The sequence below is a fragment of the Mandrillus leucophaeus genome, unplaced genomic scaffold (genome assembly GCF_000951045.1).
Source record: "Mandrillus leucophaeus isolate KB7577 unplaced genomic scaffold, Mleu.le_1.0 Scaffold621, whole genome shotgun sequence".
Classification (NCBI taxonomy): Eukaryota; Metazoa; Chordata; class Mammalia; order Primates; family Cercopithecidae; genus Mandrillus; species Mandrillus leucophaeus.
This window is the reverse complement of record NW_012106709.1, coordinates 1,569,342-1,590,947: the sequence shown is the minus strand read 5'-3', so window position 1 is coordinate 1,590,947 and position 21,606 is coordinate 1,569,342. Positions and strand designations below refer to the sequence as shown.

Sequence of the window (21,606 nt, the reverse complement as noted above, 5' to 3'; positions counted from 1 at the left end):
GAGACGGGGTTTCACCATGTTAGCCAGGATGGTCTCGATCTCCTGACCTCGTGATCCGCCTGCCTCGGCCTCCCAAAGTGCTGGGATTAGAGGCGTGAGCCACCGCGCCTAGCAGAATTTCTGTATTTTAATACAGTATAGTGACATACAGTGACACCATCAACTTGCCAGGTGATATGCCTGTGAAAAGAACACTAGTCTGAAAGACGGAACACTAAATTCAATATTCTAGCCCAGACTCAGTCACTACTATTTCTGAATGTGATTACTTTTTAAAAATGTATTCTTTAAAATGACAAAGTTGTATATATTTATTATGTTTGAAATATGTGCAGTGGTTCAATTGAATTGGATTACCTCACGTACTTATTTTTTCTGGTGAAAACACTTAAAATCTACTCTCTCGGTGATTTTCAATAAACAATACCTTGCTGTTAACTATAGTTACCATGTTGTAAATGTATCTCTTGCATGGTCACTATTTTAAGTGAACATTTATTAAAAGTTTCCATATATAACACACTTAGAATAGTAGAAGGCAAGAGAACAAAGCCACCAGAGGGAGGAAAATGTGTGTATTTCTGAAAATAATCTTTAAGGGTAAGCAGCAGTATCCTTGTGGAAATACAAGTCTTTAAGAGATCAACTGCCTGAGATGAATAAAATGGCCACAAACATTTGTTGGTTACTTTTTTTTTTTTTTTTTGAGACGGAGTCTTGCTCTGTTGCCCAGGCTGGAGTGCAGTGGTGTGATCTTGGCTCACTACAACCTCCAGTTCCTGGGTTCAAGCAATTCTCCCTACCTCAGCCTCCTAAGTAGCTGGGATGACAGGAACTTGCCACCACGCCTGGCTAATTTTTATATTTTTAGTAGAGACAGGGTTTCACCACGTTAGCCAAGTTGGTCTCAAATTCTGACCTCAGGTGATCAGCCCACCTTGGGCTCCCAAAGTGCTGAGATTATAGGTATGAGCCACCGTGCCTAGCCATATTCAGTTAGTCTCAAAACTACTATTTCACAATGCCTTTTTTTTTTTTTTTGAGATGGAGTCTCATTCTTTCGCCCAGGCTGGAGTGCAGTAGCGTGATCTCGGCTCACTGCAACCTCTGCCTCCCAGGTTAAAGTGATTCTCCTGCCTCAGCTTCCTGAGTAGCTGGGATTACAGGCACTAGCTATCATGCCTGGCTAATTTTTCTATTTTTAGTAGAGATGGGGTTTCACCACATTGGCCAGGCTGGTCTTGAACTCCTAACCTCAGGTGATCCGCCCACCTCGGCCTCTCAAAGTGCTGGGATTATAGGTGTGAGCCACTGCGCTGGGCCCCACAATGCCAGATTTATGAAACATACTATTGGTAGCTGAATTCAGTAATCTTTAAGGGCTGACTGACTATAAAATTATAGCTAAAAATAACAAAAAATGAACATCATATACAGTATGACATCACATGCTAGCATATTCCAAATTATCTAGTAGTTATTGAAACACGTGGTTAAATTTAACAGTTATTTTACATATTAATCCAGGTATGCATCTTCAGACAGCTCAGATGTTCAAAGATCACTATACCATACTACTAAGTCTCCCACTTTAATAGCTCCTGACTGACTGGAACCTTCTCTTGGTTCCTCAAACAATTTATATCTGGCCTTTGGATCTCTGCACATGCTATTCTCTCTGCACACAATGACTCCCTCAACCTCTACTTGTCTCCTCAACCCTGTAGAGCAGGCTCTTTGTAATCCTTAATTGTCATTCCTTTAGAGAGGCCTTCCCTGAGAACTCCTGATATTCTCCCCCATGCTATACTACTTCATACTATATGACATTTATTACAAATGATAATTATATCTTTATTAGCATATTGACTTTTTAAATATCTCTCCCACTGAATCACATAACCAATAAGGGCAGACATACATGTCTGTTTCATTCACCATTCAATACCAACACCTAGCATAAAGTATGAATTTCAAGTTTACTTGCTATATAAAGATGTGCCATAACAAATGGCCATTTTACTACCAGATTTAATCACCGTGTGTGAGCTTTAGTAGGAATCTCATTCATTACTCTTTTGGTTACTCAACAGTCCTTTACCACCAATTCCAAAAACCACTGCTTGCAGTCCAAGAAAATAGCTTGGGTGAGGTTTACCAGAGAGAAAAAGGTGAAATTACCCAATAGTATTGGTATTCAAACTACTATAACCACACAGCCAAGTCCCCAACCCAGGTTATTCTGAAGTACTTCACTTGGTAGTACTCAGAATCACATATTTGGGGGTATTTTGCCTTAAGGTTTTTTTTTTAAATGTAGTAATACCCCAATATACTACACTTACATTCCATGTGTCTCTTTAATTCATACAACTTAAAATACGTTAAAATGTACCCCAAAAGTGCTTTAGTGAATACTTACAATTGCCAAAAGATAATATGTCACTGTTTAAATGTGTTGGTAAACACAAACTTTCTGTAGCAAAACACTAAAACAAAACTATGTCTAAGGTCCTCAACTTTAGCTGCATAGGATCCTGAAGAGGTTTTAAAAAACAAATACATGAAATTCAGATTTAGTAAGCTACTAAACAGGACCTGGATTTCTTTAAAAGCTCCCTAAGAATTTTAGTACAGAGGTAGGGAAGCATATAGAGCCACATTGGAGGATGAGGCCTGAGCATGGGTTTTGTTTTGTTTTGTTTTGTTTTGTTTTTTTAACTCTCCTGACGATTTATATGTGTCCAGTGTTAAGAACCACTACAGGATGGGCATGGTGGCTCATGCCTGTAATCCCAGCACCTTGGGATGCCAAGGCAGGTGGATCACCTGAGGTCAGGAGTTCGAGACCAGCCTGGAGAATCTGGTGAATCTCTACTAAACATACAAAATTAGTTGGGTGTGGTGGCGCATGCCTGTAATCCCAGCTACTTGGGAGGCTACGGCAGGAGAATGGCTTGAACCCGGGAGGTGGGGGTTGCTGTGAGCTGAGACTACGTCATTACACTCCAGTCTGGGCAACAAGATCGAAACTCCATCTCAAAAAAATAAATACAAAATAAATAAATTAGCCAGGTGTGGTGGTGCACGCCTGTAATCCCAGCTACTCGGGAGAGTGAGACAGAGAATCGCTTGAACTCAGGAGGCAGAGGTTGCAGTGAGCTGAGATCAAGCCACTGCACTCCAGCCTGGGTGACAGAGCAAGACTCTGTCTCAAAAAAAAAAAAAACACTGCAAATTAAAACCTCTGCATCCCACTCCTCCTTATCCCCCAGAGTTTACTGCTTTTGCAAGCCCCTCCATGAACTGAATTTTCTTTAGATGTCATGAATCTAGAGTAGAACTAGGAGACAAAGAAGGGTCTGTTCTCCTAGTGTGTCTTAATCTAGTTCCTACCTCCACAAGGAAAATGATATCCAAAAACACAAAACGCTTATGGCCACAAGTGTGTAGGTGTGCTGAAATGCACACATGTGAAAGGTAGAAAAGGGCCAGGGGAAGTTAGCTTTCTTCAACCAAAGTAAATGTGAAGGGTCTAGAGATCTGTTTTGAGTATAAATTAGCCAATTAATTCCTAGAGCTAACTGAAGTACAGGAGAAGTAATAAAACCTATGAGGTTATAGGCTGTTCTTCAATAACACAGCAAAGAAACATGTATTGGGTGTCTTTTATAGGGCTTTTTACATATGTCACCTCATTTTATTGCCAGCACAATAGTCACTGTGCCCATTAATTGGATGAAGGTGTGACTAAATGTGCTGGTATGTGTTCTGATTTGTGACCCTATAAAATATACAGAAATCCAATCTGTAAAACAAAGGAGTTAAATTATTTATTATTATTTTACTTTTCTATAAGTTATTGGGGTACAGGTGGCATTTGGTTATGTAAGTTCTTCAGTGGTGATTTGTGAGATCCAGGTGCACCCATCACGCAAGCAGTATATCCTGCACCATATATGCTGTCTTTTATCCCTTGCCCACCTCCCAAAGGAGTTAAATTAGAAAACCAAGTAAGATAATTTGCTCTGTAACTATAAAAGGGCAATAACGATAATAACAAAACCACTACTAGCAGTAGTACTTTTACTCTGCACTCACTATGTATGAGTCATTATGCCCAGGACTTCACATGGATAATCTCATCTAATGCTCAAAACACAAAGGAATGTGCCTGTACTGCCTATCATTTACATAAGAGTCTTTCTTGACCAAAGATACATGGGTTAGCTAGCACAGGGAGGAGATGCTGTGATCTAGAAGGAATATACTGAGGTCTAAAATTTCAAAGGTGAAACGGTTTCAAGGCTGACAGGGTTGAGCTGTTGCCAGTGATGCAAATACTAGGAAAGGAATGAAAGTGAAAGTCAACAGAAGTAGAGGAAGCAAAGAAAAAGGAGGCTGCATTTCAGATGGGTTCTCCAAAAGACAGTGAAATCACCGAAGACAATGGGAAGACTGGTTTTGACTACTCAACTTCACTTTCTGAATTGACCCCATGACTGTCCTGTTCTCAGTTTAATCCACTTCAACTTGGATATGGTCTCAGTATAATGATGTCCACTTGCCCTGTGCCCCACAGTAGACTCCCAGTCTCAGACTTTCAATAATAATATTTACCCACACTGGACTCCCAGATAGCCTGGATATATTCCACGTCAATTAGTCCCTAAATTGAGCTATAAAAATAGGGGGGAAAATGTATTTTCAATATTATTACTCAAAACTGCATCCTCTATACATTTTGAAGACTACATCTTTTATATTTCTGATAAAGAAGCAATGGAGATACAGAAGGATGATAGCATATGTAAAACATTTAACTAAGTAGCAGACAAAATACTTTTTATTTTTCTTTTTTTGAGACAGAGTTTCACTCTTACTGCCCAGGCTGGAGCACACTGGTGCGATCTCAGCTCACAGCAACTTCCGCCTCCCAGGTTCAAGTGATTCTCCTGCCCCAGCCTCCTGAGTAGCTGGGATTACAGGAATGCGCCACCACGCCCAGCTAATTTTGTATTTTCAGTAGATACAGGGTTTCTCCACGTTGGCCAGGCTGGTCTCAAACTCCCGACCTCAGGTGATCCACCCACCTCGGCCTCCCAAAGTGCTGGGATTGTAAGTGTGAGCCACTGTGCCCAGCCACCAGATAGAATACTTTAACACTGATGTTGAATTTAAAAAGACTCAGTATGGGCCAGGCACGGTGGCTCACGCCTGTAATCCCAGCATTTTGGGAGGCCGAGACAGACGATCACCTGTGGTCGGGAGTTCGAGACCAGCCTGGCTAACATGGAGAAACCCCATCTCTACTAAAAACACAAAATTAGCTGGGCATGGTGGCGCATGCCTGTAATCCCGGCTATTTGGGAGGGTGAGGCAGGAGAACTGCTTGAACCCGGGAGGCGGAGGTTGCAGTGAGCCGAGATCACGCCATTGCCTTCCAGCCTGGGCAACAAGAGTGAAACTCTGTCTCAAAAAAAAAAAAAAAAGATTCAGTATACCTGGAAATAAAAATCTCACTATAAACAAATGGCTTCCGTCTCTACTACATTCTCAAGTAGGTCATCAATGTTTCTTTTACCTTACTCTTCTCCTTATGTTAATCCCTTTCTTTTCAAATGCAGTTCAAATGAGTTAAATAGAATCCTCTTTTTCTGCTCACATCCTTTTAATAGACTGATAACATCCAGAAAGAGAATTCTCCCAAGTACATGTACGTGACTCTAGTACTTCAGCCCATTGACTGTCAAGGCAGACTTGGGAGTTGCAATCAGAAAACGTTAGATATCTCCATGTCTCTAGCTATACGAACGCAAACGCTGAAGTAAGTTCTCCTGGAACTAGGAGGGAGGTAAGATAGTTAACTAGAAAGAAACTGATGGAATTGAACAATCAGAAAAAAGTTTATAAACCTTAGTTAACATAATAGCTATTTGAAGGAAACTGGCAAATAAGCAGCAGTTCATGTCTAAATGAACTGAATTCTTGGAAAGTACTTGAGAGACTTACTACCACAGATTTCTTCATTTTGATTATTAAAAAGGAAAAAGGCAGCCAGGCGTGGTGGCTCACACCTGTAATCTCAGCACTTAGGGAGGCAGAGATGGGCAGATCACCTGAGGTCAGGAGTTTGAGACCAGCCTGGCCAACATGGTGAACGCCATCTCCCCTAAAAGTACAAAAATTAGCTGGGCGTGGTGGCAGGCACCTGTAATCGCAGCTACTCAGGAGGCTAAGGCAGGAGAATGGCTTGAACCCAGGAGGCAGAGGTTGCAGTGAGCCAAGATCACATCACTGTACTCCAGCCTGGAGGACAAAAGCGAGACTCCCTCTCAATTAAATAAATAAATAAATAAATAAGGCTCTGCATGTTTGACTTCATGAGTTTTTTTTTTTTTTTTTTAAAGCCTAGACTGAAATAAAAAATTATTTCTTGGAAAGTTCCAATCTGTCAATTTCTTTCTATTTTCTTTTTGAGACAGGCTGTCACCCAGGCTGGAGTAGACTGGCATGATCTCGGCTCACTGCAACCTCCGCCTCCCGGGTTCAAGTGATTCTCCTGCCTCAGCCTCCTGAGTAGCTGGGATTTCAAGTGTGTGCCACAACACCTGGCTAATTTTTGTACTTGTAGTAAAGACGGGGTTTCACCATGTTGGTCAGGCTGGTCTTGAACTCCTAACTGCCTCAGCCTCCCAAAGTGCTGGGATTACAGGAGTGAGCCATGCGCCCAGTTCCAGTCTATCCATTTCTAGATTGATGCACAAAGGTTTAGCCAGTCAATCTGTGAGCAGGATTATAAAACACAGCAATGAACAATCTTGTCAGTCAACCTGAATAAATGCTAATTTCTACCATACAGGTCAACCTGAATAAATGCTCATTTCTACCACTTATTTAGAAATCGATTTTCCAGGAGACTGAGGCAGGAGAATCACTTGAACCTGGGAGGCAGAGGTTGCAGTGAACCAAGATCACGCCACTGCACTCCAGCCTGGGCAACAGGGCAAGACTCTCTCTCAAAAAAAAAAAAAAGAAAAGAAAAAGAAACAAATTTCACCTCCATTTATCAGGAGGAGTGATTTAAGAACATGACATGTTATCAAACGGGTACATGTGGGCACTTCTGAACTTCTGAATGAGTTAAATACATCCTCCACATCTCCACATGTTAATCTATTATTTAAAAGTGGCAGAGATATCTATTGAATTTTATATTATTCAATGTTGAACTGAAATGTTGTTACATTACGGTTGTAAAGAATTACTAAAAAAAAAAAAGAACAAAGTTATGTGATAAATGTTGAATACTATAATAACAATAAGAAACAAGGCCAGGCACGGTGGTTCACGCCTGTAATCCCAGCACTTTGGAAGGCCAAGATGGGGAGATCACAAGGTCAAGAGATAAAGACCATCCTGGCCAACGTGGTGAAACCCCGTCTCTACTAAAAACACAAAAATCAGCTGGGTGTGGTGGTGTGCACCTGTAGTCCCAGCTACTCGGAAGGCTAAGGCAGGAGAAGTGCTTGAACCTAGGAGGCAGAGACTGCAGTGAGCTGAGATCTTGCCACTGCACTCCAGCCTGGCAACAGGCGAGATTCCATGTCAAAAAAAAAAAAAAAGAAAGGAACAAAAGTACAAATCAAGGAAAATAGCAATATCTCCAAGCAAAGAACAGAGTTGCTCCAGATTTGGTGCTAAAAGAGAATACTGTACTAAGACCTTCAAAAGTTCTAAGACTAAGACTTTCAAAAGTTCTAACTCATGGTTTGACTATCACCTCACTGAGAGAACCAGAATTACCTTTTTGTCTTGACACTGTCATTGCTGAGGCAATGGATCCCATAATTAATGCTGAGCGTGAAACCAATGACAGGGAAAGCAACTTATATGGTATACACAGAGATCTAAAAATAAATCAGGGGAACTGAGTGGCTATCCAAAGAGGAAGGTATAATTACAGAAGAAAAATAATGGTGGTACATAAAGCACCTGAAATAATATAAAGCCTATGTTTGAAGTCACCTAGGAATTAACAACTGCTTAGCTTATTATATGCTCCTATATCTTCACATATGCATCCTTAAGAAGGATAAATGTCTTAAAGATCTCAATCACTTCACAGAGAAACTAAAATTAGAAAGGCTTAATGGTGGTTTTTAATCCTCTTTTATTGTACTGATAGTGGCATCAATTGGTAAAAAGTCTCAAAAACAAAATACTTTTAAAACCATCTTGCCTATTTATATTTCTAATGTACATATTAATAAAATACTTAAAATACATAAAATATAGTACCTGAAACTGAACTCTTGGACACTGAATCAGAGACAAATTAGTACCAATTTTCCTTACAATACTTCGAGACGAACCATATGGCTTCCTAGACCAAAGTACCTGAGGAAGTAGGAAAAAACGAAAGCTTAATTACAACATGTACAGAACTGTTAAGAAAAGGCATTAGACAATTATTTGTATGACATACTAACACATTAATTACAGGATCAGAATGCTCTAAATGTTATGGCAAATACGCTACTGTTTCTCAATCCAAAAATAAAGAATATCTATCTATCTATCTATCTATCTATCTAGATATTATTAATTCAGTAAAGTTTAATGTAAGGTATTATATAAAAATATAAACTAGCCAGTAATTTTTAAATACTATACTTACAGTAAAAATTCTATTTTCATCAGGTTTTCATACTATCCTGCAACAGAAACACTACTTTATCTCTTCTGCTATATTTTTAGTTTTAGAATTTTGATATACATAATTTTTCTTAAATATATGTTACTTTTGCTCTAATAGACTTTTCAAAACAATCCCAAATTAGTACAAAGTTCGGAATCTGAATGTGTACCATGCAGGGTGCTTCATGTTGTTTGCTGCACAAGAATGCTTGGCCAAGGTTGAGCAAAGGCTGAAATCCAGGCATATTGCTCTTGGGAGGCCTACTCCACAGAGGAAAGGTAAGAAATTTCATCTGAGCAGAATTTCTCAGATGAAATCATAATAAAACAGGACATTATGCTATGCTTAAAGACAAAACGGACCCTTCAAGGCAAAAAAAAAAAAAAAAGCACACATGTTGAATGTTAGTTAAATCATTATAAATTGTACCTTGAAACTTCTCCCCAAATATATGATCTCTCTTTAAAGAGAAAAACTATCCATCTGTTTTGAGTGCTACACTTGAAAGCCTGGATAGAAGAGGTGAAGAAAGGTAGTATGCTATTAAAAGCAATTGTAAAAGAAAAGAGTAAGAATTATATGACTATTATACTTAATTCATCAAATTTTAACATTCAATTATATAGGGCTGGGTGCAGTGGCTCCCACCTGTAATCCCAGCACTTGGGGACACCGAAACGGGTGGATCACCTGAGGCCAGGAGTTCAAGACCAGGCTGGCCAACATGGCAAAACCCTGTCTCTGCTAAAAATACAAAAACGAGCCAGGCATGGTGGTGCACACCTGTAATCCCAGCTACTTGGGAGGCTGAGGCACGAGAACTGCTTGAACCCAGGAGGCAGAGGTTGCAGTGAGCCAAGATCGCACCACTGCACCCCAGCCTGGGTGACAAAGTGAGATCTTGTCTCAAAAATAAAATAAAACAAGAAACTCAAAAAATAATTATATGCTAAAGACTAAACAAAACCAAATCAGCTGAGTATGAATTCTGGAGAAATGGATACTACCCCTTTTCTAAGATCAATCCGTGATCATTCTACTTTAAAGAATGAAATTACCCCAATATAAACAGCATAACCAAACAACTGGTCACTGTAAACTGTAGAGGCTCCAAAACCTAACTGAAACTAGACCCTTAGATAAAAGCATATACAGCTTATAAAACGAGCACAGAAACTACTTCATTTCTTAAATTTTAGCAATCAAGTCTAACTCAAGGATAACAGTATGAGTCAGTGTGGGGTTCAGGGCTGGGCACAGTAGCTCACATCTGTAATGTCAGTGCTTTGGGAGGCTGAGGCAGGAGGATCATTTGAGGCCAGAAGTTTGAGACCAGCCTGGAGTCTTTCTGTGAGACCCCCATCTCTACAAAAAATTGGAAAATTAGCATGGTGATGCATGCTGTCGTCCTAGCTAAAGGAGAGTCTAAAGTAGGAAGGTCCCTCGAGCCCAGGAGCTCCAGGCTGCAGTGAGTTAGGATTGCACCACTACACTCCAGCCTAAGCAACAGAGTGAGACCATGTCCCCCCGCTGCCCCCTCCCCCTGAGAAAAAAACCAACAAAGTGGAAATCATAGAAGGATATATAATACCCCCGGCACCTGCCATAGCTTTCATATAATTTTTATCAGATATTTTCCAAGGTTTCACTGAGTCTTACCTAGAAGAGTTCCAAAAAGTACTTATAACCTATACTGACTCCAATAACCAACAAAAATGATAGCTCTTGCTTTGGAAATGTAAATAAAAAGGATGGCAAAGATTAGAAAACTGGTAAGTAGAAAGGAAGATAACAATATTAAAATATGAATAGTATACAAAGAATATTAAGAAGCAAAGCTACTCTGAAGCTTAGAAGAAAACATCATTCACATCAATAATCGTACAGGATTATGACACAAGTAGTCTTAATAACATGTGAGGACTAAGGGAAAGGAAAACATTCTGACTAGAGAAACATGGGAAGCCTCGCAGTTCTACAATGTCAACATCAGACTATCCACCAAAAAAAGAACAAACATGGGCAAATAATTCTAAGACAGTATTTAAGCAAACTCTTTACCTTATCATTATTATTTATTTTTGAGACAGAGTTTCGCTCTTTCGCCCAGGCTGGAGTGAAGTGGAGCAATCTCGGCTCAATGCAACCTCCGTGCCCCCCAGGTTCAAGTGATTCTCCTGCCTCAGCCTCCCGAGTAGCTGAGATTACAGTAGCTGGGATTAGAGGTGCATGCCACCGTGCCCGGCTAATTTTTTTGTATTTTTAGTAGAGACAGGGTTTCACCATGTTGGCCAGGCTGGTCCCAAACTCTTGACCTCAGATGATCCACCTGCCTCAGCCTCCCAAAGTGCTGGGATTACAGGCATGTGCCACCGCATACGGCCCTACCTTATACATTTTAATAGATCCTGATCTTTTACAAATAAATCCATAGGGCAAAAGTAAGTACACCATTCAGTCATTTCTCTTCTTGAGTCTTCTATTTAGTCACAAGTCAAAACTCTCCTATGAGGTAGTACAAGTGGAATGCTATCTGTGCATCATGTTGTGACAATTAGACAGTCTACAGTGAATCTTTCTCCCCTCCAGCAAGCAAAGGTCTTGCCTGGAGATGAAGAGGACAAAAAGCTCACAAAGAAAAATTTAGAAAGGATTTGCCAAGGTCAGGAACTAATGTTTCTGCCAGCTTTTAGCATTCTTCACTATACATGTTGCGGGCGAAAAGTCAACTATTATGCTTCCATCTGTTTAATATCAAAAAAATACCAGGTGCCTTCAACAAGAGAAGTGGCCAATGATTCAGCTTTTTTTTTTTTTTAGACAAAGTCTCACTCTGTCACCCAGGCTGGAGTGCAGTGGCGTGATCTTGGCTCACTGAAACTTCCACCTCCTTGGGTTAGAGCAATTCTGTCTAGCTAGAATTACAGGCAGGCGCCACTATGCCCAGCTAATTTTTGTATTTTTAGTAGAGACGGGGTTTCGCCACTTTGGCCAGGCTGGTCTCGAACTCCTGACCTCAGGTGATCCAATCGCCTTGGCCTCCCAAAGTGCTGGGATTACAGGCATGAGCCACCACGCCCAGCCGATTCAGCTTTTAATTATAAGGAATAGATTATTTAGGTATCTTGTACAAAGTTAAAGGAAGGGAAAGAACAGATTGCTTTATTTGATTATTTTTTCAAGCATACACAGTAGACTAGCATAATGTGTTCTTCTGTTACTTGTGAATTACATAGTACTTAGCACCAATAAATATCAAATAAGGGTCTGTGTAAACTAATGACTGAAATATTTAGAATGAAGAGCCATAACCTTTATTGGATGGTAGGAAAAAGTGAGGGGAAAGAATAGCTAATTTCCAGGAACTCTAAAACTAGGTCTGACTACTTTTCTATTTTTTTCTATTCAGCCCTCATAGAGGGGGAGAAATTGTAAATGGCTGTGCAGAAACAGTGAACAGATGGTACTGAAAAGTCACCATCTGTGCATTGGGAGGCTGTATGACCCAAGTGCATCTCCTACCGTAACTTGTGGCTGAACTATGTCTTGTCAGTATGCTAGTTTAGAGAAGGAAAGACTTCTCTAAAGAGAAACTGTCCTTAATATTTCTTTAGATGTAAGAGAGAAGGCAGGGAGAAGAAAATGGTCATAAAATCATAAGATAATCCAATTTTTTTTTTTTTTTTGAGACGGAATCTTGGTCTGTCGCCAGGCAGGAGTGCTGTGGCATGATCTCAGCTCACTGCAACCTCTGCTTCCCGGGTTCAAGCAATTCTTCTGCCTCAGCCTCCCCAGTAGTTGGGACTACAGGTGCACACCACCCCACCCGGCTAATTTTTGAATTTTTAGTAGAGACAGGGTTTCACCATGTCGGCGAGGATGGTCTCAATCTCTTGACCCACCTTAGCCTCCTAAAGTGCTGGGATTACAGGCGTGAGCCACCATGCCTGGCAAAATAATCCAATTTCATTTAGAAAATAAGACAATCCAATGCCATTAAGAAATAGCTGGCCAGGCACGGTGGCTCACGCCTGTAATCCCAGTACTTTGGGAGGCCGAGGCGGGCGGATTATGAGCTCAGAAGTTCAAGACCAGCCTGGGTAACATGGTGAAACCCCATCTCTACTGAAAATACAAAATTAGCCGAGTGTGGTGGTGCACGCCTGTAATCCCAGCTACTCAGAAGGCTAAGGGAGGAGAATAGCTTAAACCCAGGAGGCGGAGGTTGCAGTGAGCCGAGATTGTGCCACTGCACTCCAGCCTGGGACAGAGAAACACTCCATCTCAAAAAAAAAAAAAAAAAAAAAAAAACAGCTAAACAGGGCCAGGAGCAGTGGCTCATGCCTGTAATCCCAGCACTCATCTGAGGTCAGGAGTTCGAGATCAGCCTGACCAAAGTGGCGAAACCCCATCTCTACTAAAATACAAAAATAAGCCGGGCGTGGTGGCACACGCCTGTAGTCTCAGCTACTCAGGAGGCTTGAGGCAGGAGAATTGCTTGAACCAGGAGGCGGAGGCAGAGGTTGCAGTGAGCAAGATTGTGCCACTGCACTCCAGCCTGGGTGAAGAGCGAGACTCCATCTCAAAAAGAAAAAAAAAAGAAAAGAAATAGCTAAACAGAAAAACCATGCTTTATCTATGAAAACTGCTTTTAAATAACAGTGAATCTGTGTGTGTGTGCGCACATGCATGTCTGTGTCTAGTAATGACAGTCCATAACATTTAGCAACAGTGCTTGAAAGTGATGACAGCAAGGAGGAGGATGACAACAGGAAAGTAGTTTGTTCTTTTTTAACATTGTGAAATGCTATTGTAGAAAGTGTTGACGTGTGAGGCTGGAATCTGAAGCTGTCATCTGTCTCATCCATGATGACTGCACTCAAGCTGTATGTGGTAATTCATTTATTATAGACTAGTTTAACGTACATTATTATTTGAGGGCAACTTTTAGCAGGAAAAACTATAAATTTAACTTTAAGAAAATTCTGGCTGGGTGTGGTGGCTCACGCCTGTAATCCCAGCACTTTGGGAGGCCGAAGAGGGTGGATTACTTGAGGTCAGGAGTTCGAGACCAGCCTGGCCAACATGGTGAAACCCTGTCTTTACCAAAAATACAAAAATTAGCCAGGGGTGATGGCGGGCACCTGTAATCCTAGCTACTCAGGAGGCTGAGGCAGGAGAATCACTTGAACCCAGGAGACGGAGGCTACAGGGAGCCAAGAACACGCCACTGCACTCCAGCCTGGAGCAGAGCAAGATTTCATCTCAAAGAACAAACAAAAAAAAGAAAATATGTTTTTCAAGACAAACTATGTGACATTAATGCATTAATGCAGAGGTTCATGTATCCCTAAAATTACACATGGACCTATACTGTTAATCAGATCTTTAAAAAGTCAGGACCCAACAAAATGTAAATTCTTAATTCTTAGGGAGCTAAGGGAAAATCAAAAGTGTGTGTTGGGAAGGGGGAATGAGTGAAAATGGGAAGATGAAATTCTGTAACAATTTTTAAATCCTTAACCAAAGATTAACACTTCCCTCAGTTCTCTTCTTCCTTACTCACATTCCTCCTCCAAAGCACCAAAAGAAAACCAGAGTACAATAATACAAATTATTATAAATACCTGCTATAGTAACTTTTCCTCGAATATAAAATACTGAAATTAATCAGAATCACATTAGCTTGTGTCACACTGTTCTTACTTCCTGCAATTTAAAAACATTTTTGCTTAGGTACATAAAAAGTTTGGAGATATGTGAGTATGTGGTTTTAAATTCAAACAAATGTTGAGGGAAAATAAAAGATTGTAAAGAGAAACAGGCCATTGTAGCATAGAGGCCTGGCTTTAAAATTAGCCTCTACCAATTTACTGCCTGTATAAAGCTGGCCAAATTATTCACCCCTCTATGCTTCTGTTTTCTCACCTATAAAATGGAGATATTATCTACTTCATGAGCCTATGAGCATTAAATAAGTTAAGGTATTTATAATGGTTTTTGTTTTGTTTTGTTTTTGAGAAGGAGTCTTGCTCTGTCGCCCAGGCTGGAGTGCAGTGGCGTCATCTCTGCCTCCCAAGTTCAAGCCGGATTCTTCTGCCTCAGCCTCACAAGTAGCTGGGACTATGGGCATGCGCTACCATGCCCAATTAATTTTTGCAATTTTAGTAAAGACAGGGTTTCACTATGTTGGCCAGGCTGGTCTCAAACTCCTAACCTTAGGTGATCCGCCCGCCTCAGCCTCCCAAAGTGCTGGAATTACAGGTGTGAGTCACTGTACCAGGCCATATATAATGTTTTAAATAAACATTAACAGTCATCTTTCCCTTCTAAGGGTAGCAAAGTACACTGAAAAGAGAAAGGATTTTGGAATCAGAATTGGGTTCATATTATAGTTCTACTACTTAGGTAACTTTGGTCAAGGCAGTTAAACACTTTGAACGTCAGGTTTCTCATCTGTAATGTGCACTGTTCTATTGAATATAGGCAATTTATGTAAAAGCACTGGCCACAGTAAGCACTGACACAGTAAGCCAAGCAGGGATGGCTATTACAGTAATATTAGTGTGCAGAGTCAAAGACAATGAGGTAATCACCACTGGCTGTTCTAACGGGAAAAATGAAACCAAACAAAATCTGATCTAAAAGCTTGTAATTTCTTCTTTTTATTTTTTATTTTTTGGAAGTAGGGTCTCACTTGTAGCCTACGCTGGAGTGCAGTGGCATGATCTCAGTTGACTGCAACCTCCGCCTCCCAGGGTCAAGTGATCCTCCCACCTCAGCCTACCAAGTAGCTGGGACTACAGGCACACACCATCATGCCCGGATAATTTTTGTAATTTTTGTAGAGATGGCATCTCACTGTATTGCCCAGGCTGGCCTCAAACTCCTGGACTCCAGTGATCCTCCCACCATAGCCTCCCAAAGTGCTGGGATTACAGGCGTGAACCACTATGCTAGCCTTTTTTTCTAAAAAAAAAAGAGATAAAATAAAGGATGAAGGCAGTTTTCATTCTTGGAATGCTTTCAAGCACAGTATCAAATTCATTTAGAAGGACTGACGCAGTGGCTCACGCCTGTAATCCCAGAACTTTGGGAGGCCAAGGTGCACGGAACACCTGAGGCCAGGCATTCGAGACCAGCCTGGCCAACATGGTGAAACCCCAACCTTACCAAAGATACAAAATTAGCTGGGCATGCATTTCACTTTCCTGCAATTCAGAGATATTGTTCTTTTAACAAATTTAAGGTTTGTGGCAACCTTGTGTCAAGCCAAGTCTACTGGCGCCATTTCTCCAACAGTATGTGCTTACTTCATGTCTGTGTCATGTTTTGCAGATTCACACAATATTTCAAACGTATGCATTACTATTTTATTTTATTTTTTTTTTGAGACAGGAGTCTTGCTCTGTTGCCTAGGCTGGAGTACAGTGGCACCACCTCAGCTCACTGCAACCTCCGCCTCCTGGGTTCAAGCAATTCTCCTGCCTCAGCCTCCTGAGTAGCTGAGACAACAGGCACCCACCACCATGCCTGGCTAATTTTTGTATTTTTAGTAGAGACAGGGTTTCACTATATTGGCCAGGCTGGTCTCAAACCCCTGACCTTGTGATCCGCCTGCCTCGGCCTCTCAAAGTGTTGGGATTACAGGCGTGAGCCACGGTGCCCGGCCTTTTTTTTTTTTTTTTTTTTAATACTTTAAGTTCTGGGATACATGTGCAGAACGTTCAGGTTTGTTAAATAGGTATACATGTGCCATGGTGGTTTGCTGCACCCATCAACCTGTCATCCAGGTTTTAAGCCCCACATGCATCAGGACAACGCATGCATTGTCCTAATGCTCCCCCTTCCCTTGACCCCCAGCCCCCTTATATGCCAGGCCCTGACTTATGCATTCTTACTATATCTATTATGGTGATCTATGATCAGTGATCTTTGATGTTATTTGTTACTACTTTAATTGTTTTGGGGTGCCATGAACTGAGCACACGTAAGATGGCAAACTTAATCGATAAATGTTATGTGTGTTTTGACTGTTCCACCCACCAGCTATTCCGCAATCTCAGACCTCCCTATTCTGAGACAAAATAACACTGGAATTAGGCCAGTTTAACCTTACAATGATCTCCAAGTGTTCAAGTAAAAAGAAGCATTGCATGTCTCTCACTTTAAATCAAAAGTTAGAAAGTATTAAGCCTAGTGAAGAAGGCAAGTTGAAAGTACAGACAGGCTGAAAACTAGGTCTCTGGACCAAATAGTTGGCCAAGCTGTGAATGCAAAGGAAAAGTTATTAAAGGAAATTTAAAGTGCTGCTGCAGTGAACACATGAATGATAAGAAAGTAAGAAGGCCTTATTTCTGATATAGAGAAAATAAACATCAAACCAGTCACTATTCCCTTAAGCCAAAGCCTAATCCAGAGCAAGGTTCTAATTCTCTTCAATTCTGTGATGGCTGAGAGAAGCAAGGAAGCTTCAAAAGAAAAGTTGAAGCTAGCAGAAGTTGGTTAATGAGGCATAAGGAAAAAAGTCATCTCCATAACATAAAAGTGCAAGATGAAGAAGCATCAGGTGCCAACATAGTGAAACTCTGTCTCTACTAAAAATATTTAAAAATTAGCCTGGTGTGATGGCGCACACCTGTAATCTCAGCTACTCGGGAGGCTGAGGCAGGAGAATCACTTGAACCCAGAAGGCGAAGGTTGCAATGAGCCAAGACTGCGCCACTGTTCTCCAGCCTGGGCAACAGAGTGAGACTGTTTGAAAGAAAAAAAAAGTGATTCATTGTATTTCACTATCACTTTATTGTGGTGATCTGAAATGAAACTCAGAGTATCTCCAAGATATGCCTGTACATATCAGATCAATGGGAAAACACATGTTAATCACTGAAAGGTAGAGCTAAGAAAGCTTCTTTTATTTTCTGGTGCCCAAATATAAAATCTTGAAAGATTCCTTTGTATTTTTATTCTTAGGCAACAAGCTAAAAAATATTGGAAATTAGTTAACCCCAAAAGATCACATTGCTTTACATTAGAAGAAAATTTGTTTTTATATGAATTTTCAGCTGATTAAAGTTGATGATTATATGCTAGCTTCAATAAGTTAAAAATAGATCTTGCTAATCTGCTATTAGTAGGAAGGACTCTCAGTTGTAATTACAGTATTTTGAGCACGTTAATCCTCCTTTAGCTGGTCCATTCTTTGATGAAAGGCACCCATTTTCCAGCTTAAAGGGAATAAGCTAAATAAAGCGTGCTATCTGTGCCTGAACAGAATTCTATCCTTTGGCCTCAATTAGCACTACTCATATTGACCTGTCTTGGGGTGGGAGGCTGGTAACAGCAAAAATGTAAGAAACTATTATTGAATGTACCTACACTGTACAAGCCACTGTGCTAGATGCTTTACATACACTGTCATTTAATCCACAGGTAACTCAGCAGTAGCTACTTTGCAGAGGAAGGCAATAACTGACAGAGACAAATTTCAGATTCAAGTGTGTTTAAATCCAGGACCCACAATCTTAACATTAAACTATACTTCTTACTAAAATTACAGTAAATAGAAATTATAAAGCTTTGGTTTTCGGAAATCATAAATAACAAAAACTTCCCTTCCTTGTGCAAGCAAGAGAAAAAGAAACTTTTGCTGTCATTACTAAAATGTCAATCCACACGATGATAAAACTGAGCTAAGTGAAGTTTTTTTGTTTGCTTTTTTTAAAGATAGGGTCTTGCTCTATTGCTCAGGCTGGAGTACAGTGGCACAATCTCAGCTCACTGCAACCTCTGCCTCTCAGGCTCAAGCAATCCTCCCACCTCAGCCTCCCAAATAGCTGGGACTAGAGGTATGTGCCACCATGCCCAGCTAAATTTTTAAAATTTTTTGTAGAGACAGGGTCTCACGATATTGCCCAGGATGGTCTCGAATTCCTAGGCTCCAGCCATCCTCCTGCCTCCGTCTCCCAAAGAAGCACTGAACCTGGCCACTAAGTGAAATTTAAAACATAGGAACGTATATCTGAAATAGATGAAAATACCAATAAATTTACAAGTCATTTTCCTATTGCTTATCCTCAAGCTAATAATCTCAAAATTATGCAGCTACAAACAAAGATAATTTTATTTGGTTTCTACTGTTTAATCTCTGAAGAAAATAGATGTAATCTTGGAAGTTGGGGAGATTCAAAGTTCGGGCACAAAAACAAAAAAGTAAAAGTGCACTAAAAAGTATACCCATATTCTGCCAGGCACAGTGGTTCACATCTATAATCCCAGCACTCTGGGAGGCCAGGGTGGGCAGTCAAGAATTCAAGACCAGCCTAGCCAAAATGGTATAACCCCATCTCTACTAAAAACATAAAAATTTGCTGGCCGTGGTGGTGTGAGCCTATAATCCCAGCTACTCAGGGAGCTGAGGCAGGAGAATCGTTTGAATCTGGGAGGCAGAGGTTGCAGTGAGCTGAGATTGTTCCACTGTACCCCAGCCTGGGCAATACAGCAAGACTCCTTGTCAAAAAAAAAAAAAGTATACCCATATTCAAATTATGTAACCTGCCTATATCTTCAATAAATAAAATTTAACTCTATGTCATAGCCATGAAAAAAACGAATCTGAAAATGTAAAGCAAAATATTCTACAAAATGTGCTTGGCACAATACTTGCTCTAATAATTTATAGGTCTAAACAAACTTTATATATTAGTAGAAAATACTTATAAAAAAATGTCAAGATGAAAACTAACATCTCTAGCATAGAATAATCATTATAGTAACTTTTTCCTTCTTATCAATAGTTGTTATTTTTAAGAGACATGACTTACTTTTAAACAACCGTGTTGTTAAACACATTATAACAGCATGTTAATATTCAATGTTAATAATTCTACAACATTTAAGAGCGCTGTCAAGTGTTAGCCAAGCATATTTTATGCAATGACTTTTCTGCTTATTTAAGCCTTCTCCTCACTAATAACAAATATATTGCTCTTAATGGTCACATGAATACTGGTAAGTTTTCAATGTAACCCAGAAAGTTACTTCCTTACTTTGGATACTGGGAAAAGATTCACTTCTATGATTTAAATAGAAAGCAAATTAAACAGTACATAAACATATTGAATTCAAGATGTTGGTCATATATAGATTTATTTCATTTTCTCAGAAAAAATTCTTAAAATATCTAAATGTCGGGATTTAAAAAATGAATTTTGAGCACTCACCGATTGCATGCTTACTCCAACTTGATGAAAAACCATCCTAATTAGGCGCTTAATCCAGCCAAGCATTTATATGGCAAAGTCTCCCCAAATTTGCATTTCAAGTACTTCTTCAGGCATACATAGCAGCACATGGTCCATAAAACACACTGAAAATTTAAAATGCAAATACTAAAATGAAATCATTATTATTTAGAATTTGTACTGTCTACATGTCTCACAGAGCAAGCCTAAAACATTTTTAAAACTTCATGTGCAGCCTGACCAACATGGAGAAACCCCATCTCTACTAAAAATACAAAATTAGCCGGGCGTGGCGGCGCATGCCTGTAATCCCAGCTACTCGGGAGGCTGAAGCAGGAGAATCGCTTGAACCCAGGAGATGGAGGTTGCCGTGAGCCAAGATCGTGCCATTGTACTCCAGCCTGGGTGACAGAGCAAGACTCCATCTCAAAAAAAAAAAAAAAAAAAAAACAAACCTTCATGTGGAATTTAAGAGAAAAAAAGATTTGCTTGTGATCAGCTTGCTTAAAGTAACTGTAACAGTATAAGGTGTTTTGTTTTCTTTTGTTAGTATTTTTTTTTCAGTCAGTGTTCTTAGCTGGAAGCAACAAAAACCTAGTTTGGCTAATTCAAGTAAAAAATACATTTATGAAAAGATATCTGGGGGATAACAATCTTCAGAGAACCCAATTCATAGGCTACACAACCAAGGACGTTCAAAACTGTAGCAGACTTGGCCCTGGGAAAACACCACTGCATTTGTTACTACCACCACAGACAGGGTCCATGCAGTTCCTCCTTTTCCATGTCCCCAGCTCCAAAGATGCTGTCTGTACTGGTGTATTTGCTAGACCAAGTCCACAGCTCACATGTCATAGTAAAAGGAAGGCTGACAAAGCAAGCACCTGGCTATAGTAACAAGCAGGTTAAGCTTCCCACCAAAAATCATAAAGGAAGGAATTCGAGAAATACAAAACAGAAATTCAGATGCTGAAAGACCAAAACCAATGAATAAATCTTTTAATATTCACTAGCACCATAACCCCTGCCATTCATTATCTGCCCTACTCCCCATCAATATAGTGTATATCTGACAGAATTACAATGTTAACTTGTATGGTATAGACAACTTTACTGGAAGTGTTGGTCTCTAACAAGATAAGGGAGTTTGCATCAGAATACGAATCAATACACTGCTCTCTCATTGTAAAAATCTTGCTTAAGGCCGGGTGTGGTGGTTCACATCTGCAATCCCAGCACTTTGGGACGCCAAGGGAGGCGGGTTGCCTGTGGTCAGGAGTTTGAGACCATCCTGGCCAACATGATGAAACCCCAACTCTATTAAAAACACAAAAATTAGCTGGGCGTGGTGGCAGGAACCTGTAATCCCAGTTACTTGGGAGGCTGGGTCAGGAGAATCCCTTGAACCCAGGAGGCAGAGGTTGCAAATGGCACCACTGCACTCCAACCTGGGCAACACAGCAAGACTCCATCTTAAAAAAAAAAAAAAAAAAGAAAAAAGAGAAAGAAAAAAAAGAAAATCTTCCTTAAAGGCTGGGTGCGGTGGCTCATGCCTGTAATCCCAGCATTTTGGGAGGCTGAGGCGGGCGGATCACTTGAGGTCAGGAGTTTGAGACCAGCCTGGCCAACATAGTAAAATCCCATCTCTATTAAAAGTACAAA

The 21,606-nt window shown here is 40.3% G+C and overlaps 1 protein-coding gene across 2 annotated transcripts in view; it reads right to left on the bottom strand.

The window, feature by feature from the left end:
- Positions 1–21,606, bottom strand: part of MTFR1 (mitochondrial fission regulator 1) — an 86,169-nt gene that overhangs the window by 41,918 nt on the left and 22,645 nt on the right. For both annotated transcript variants that reach the window (XM_012000206.1, XM_012000205.1), the window contains exons 2-3: positions 19,924–20,069; positions 8,302–8,400 (exon numbers count right to left, since the gene is read on the bottom strand). In XM_012000206.1, coding sequence (XP_011855596.1) covers positions 8,302–8,400; positions 19,924–19,989 — 165 coding nt within the window. In that variant the 5' untranslated portion in view covers positions 19,990–20,069. The remainder of the gene's footprint in view (positions 1–8,301; positions 8,401–19,923; positions 20,070–21,606) is intronic.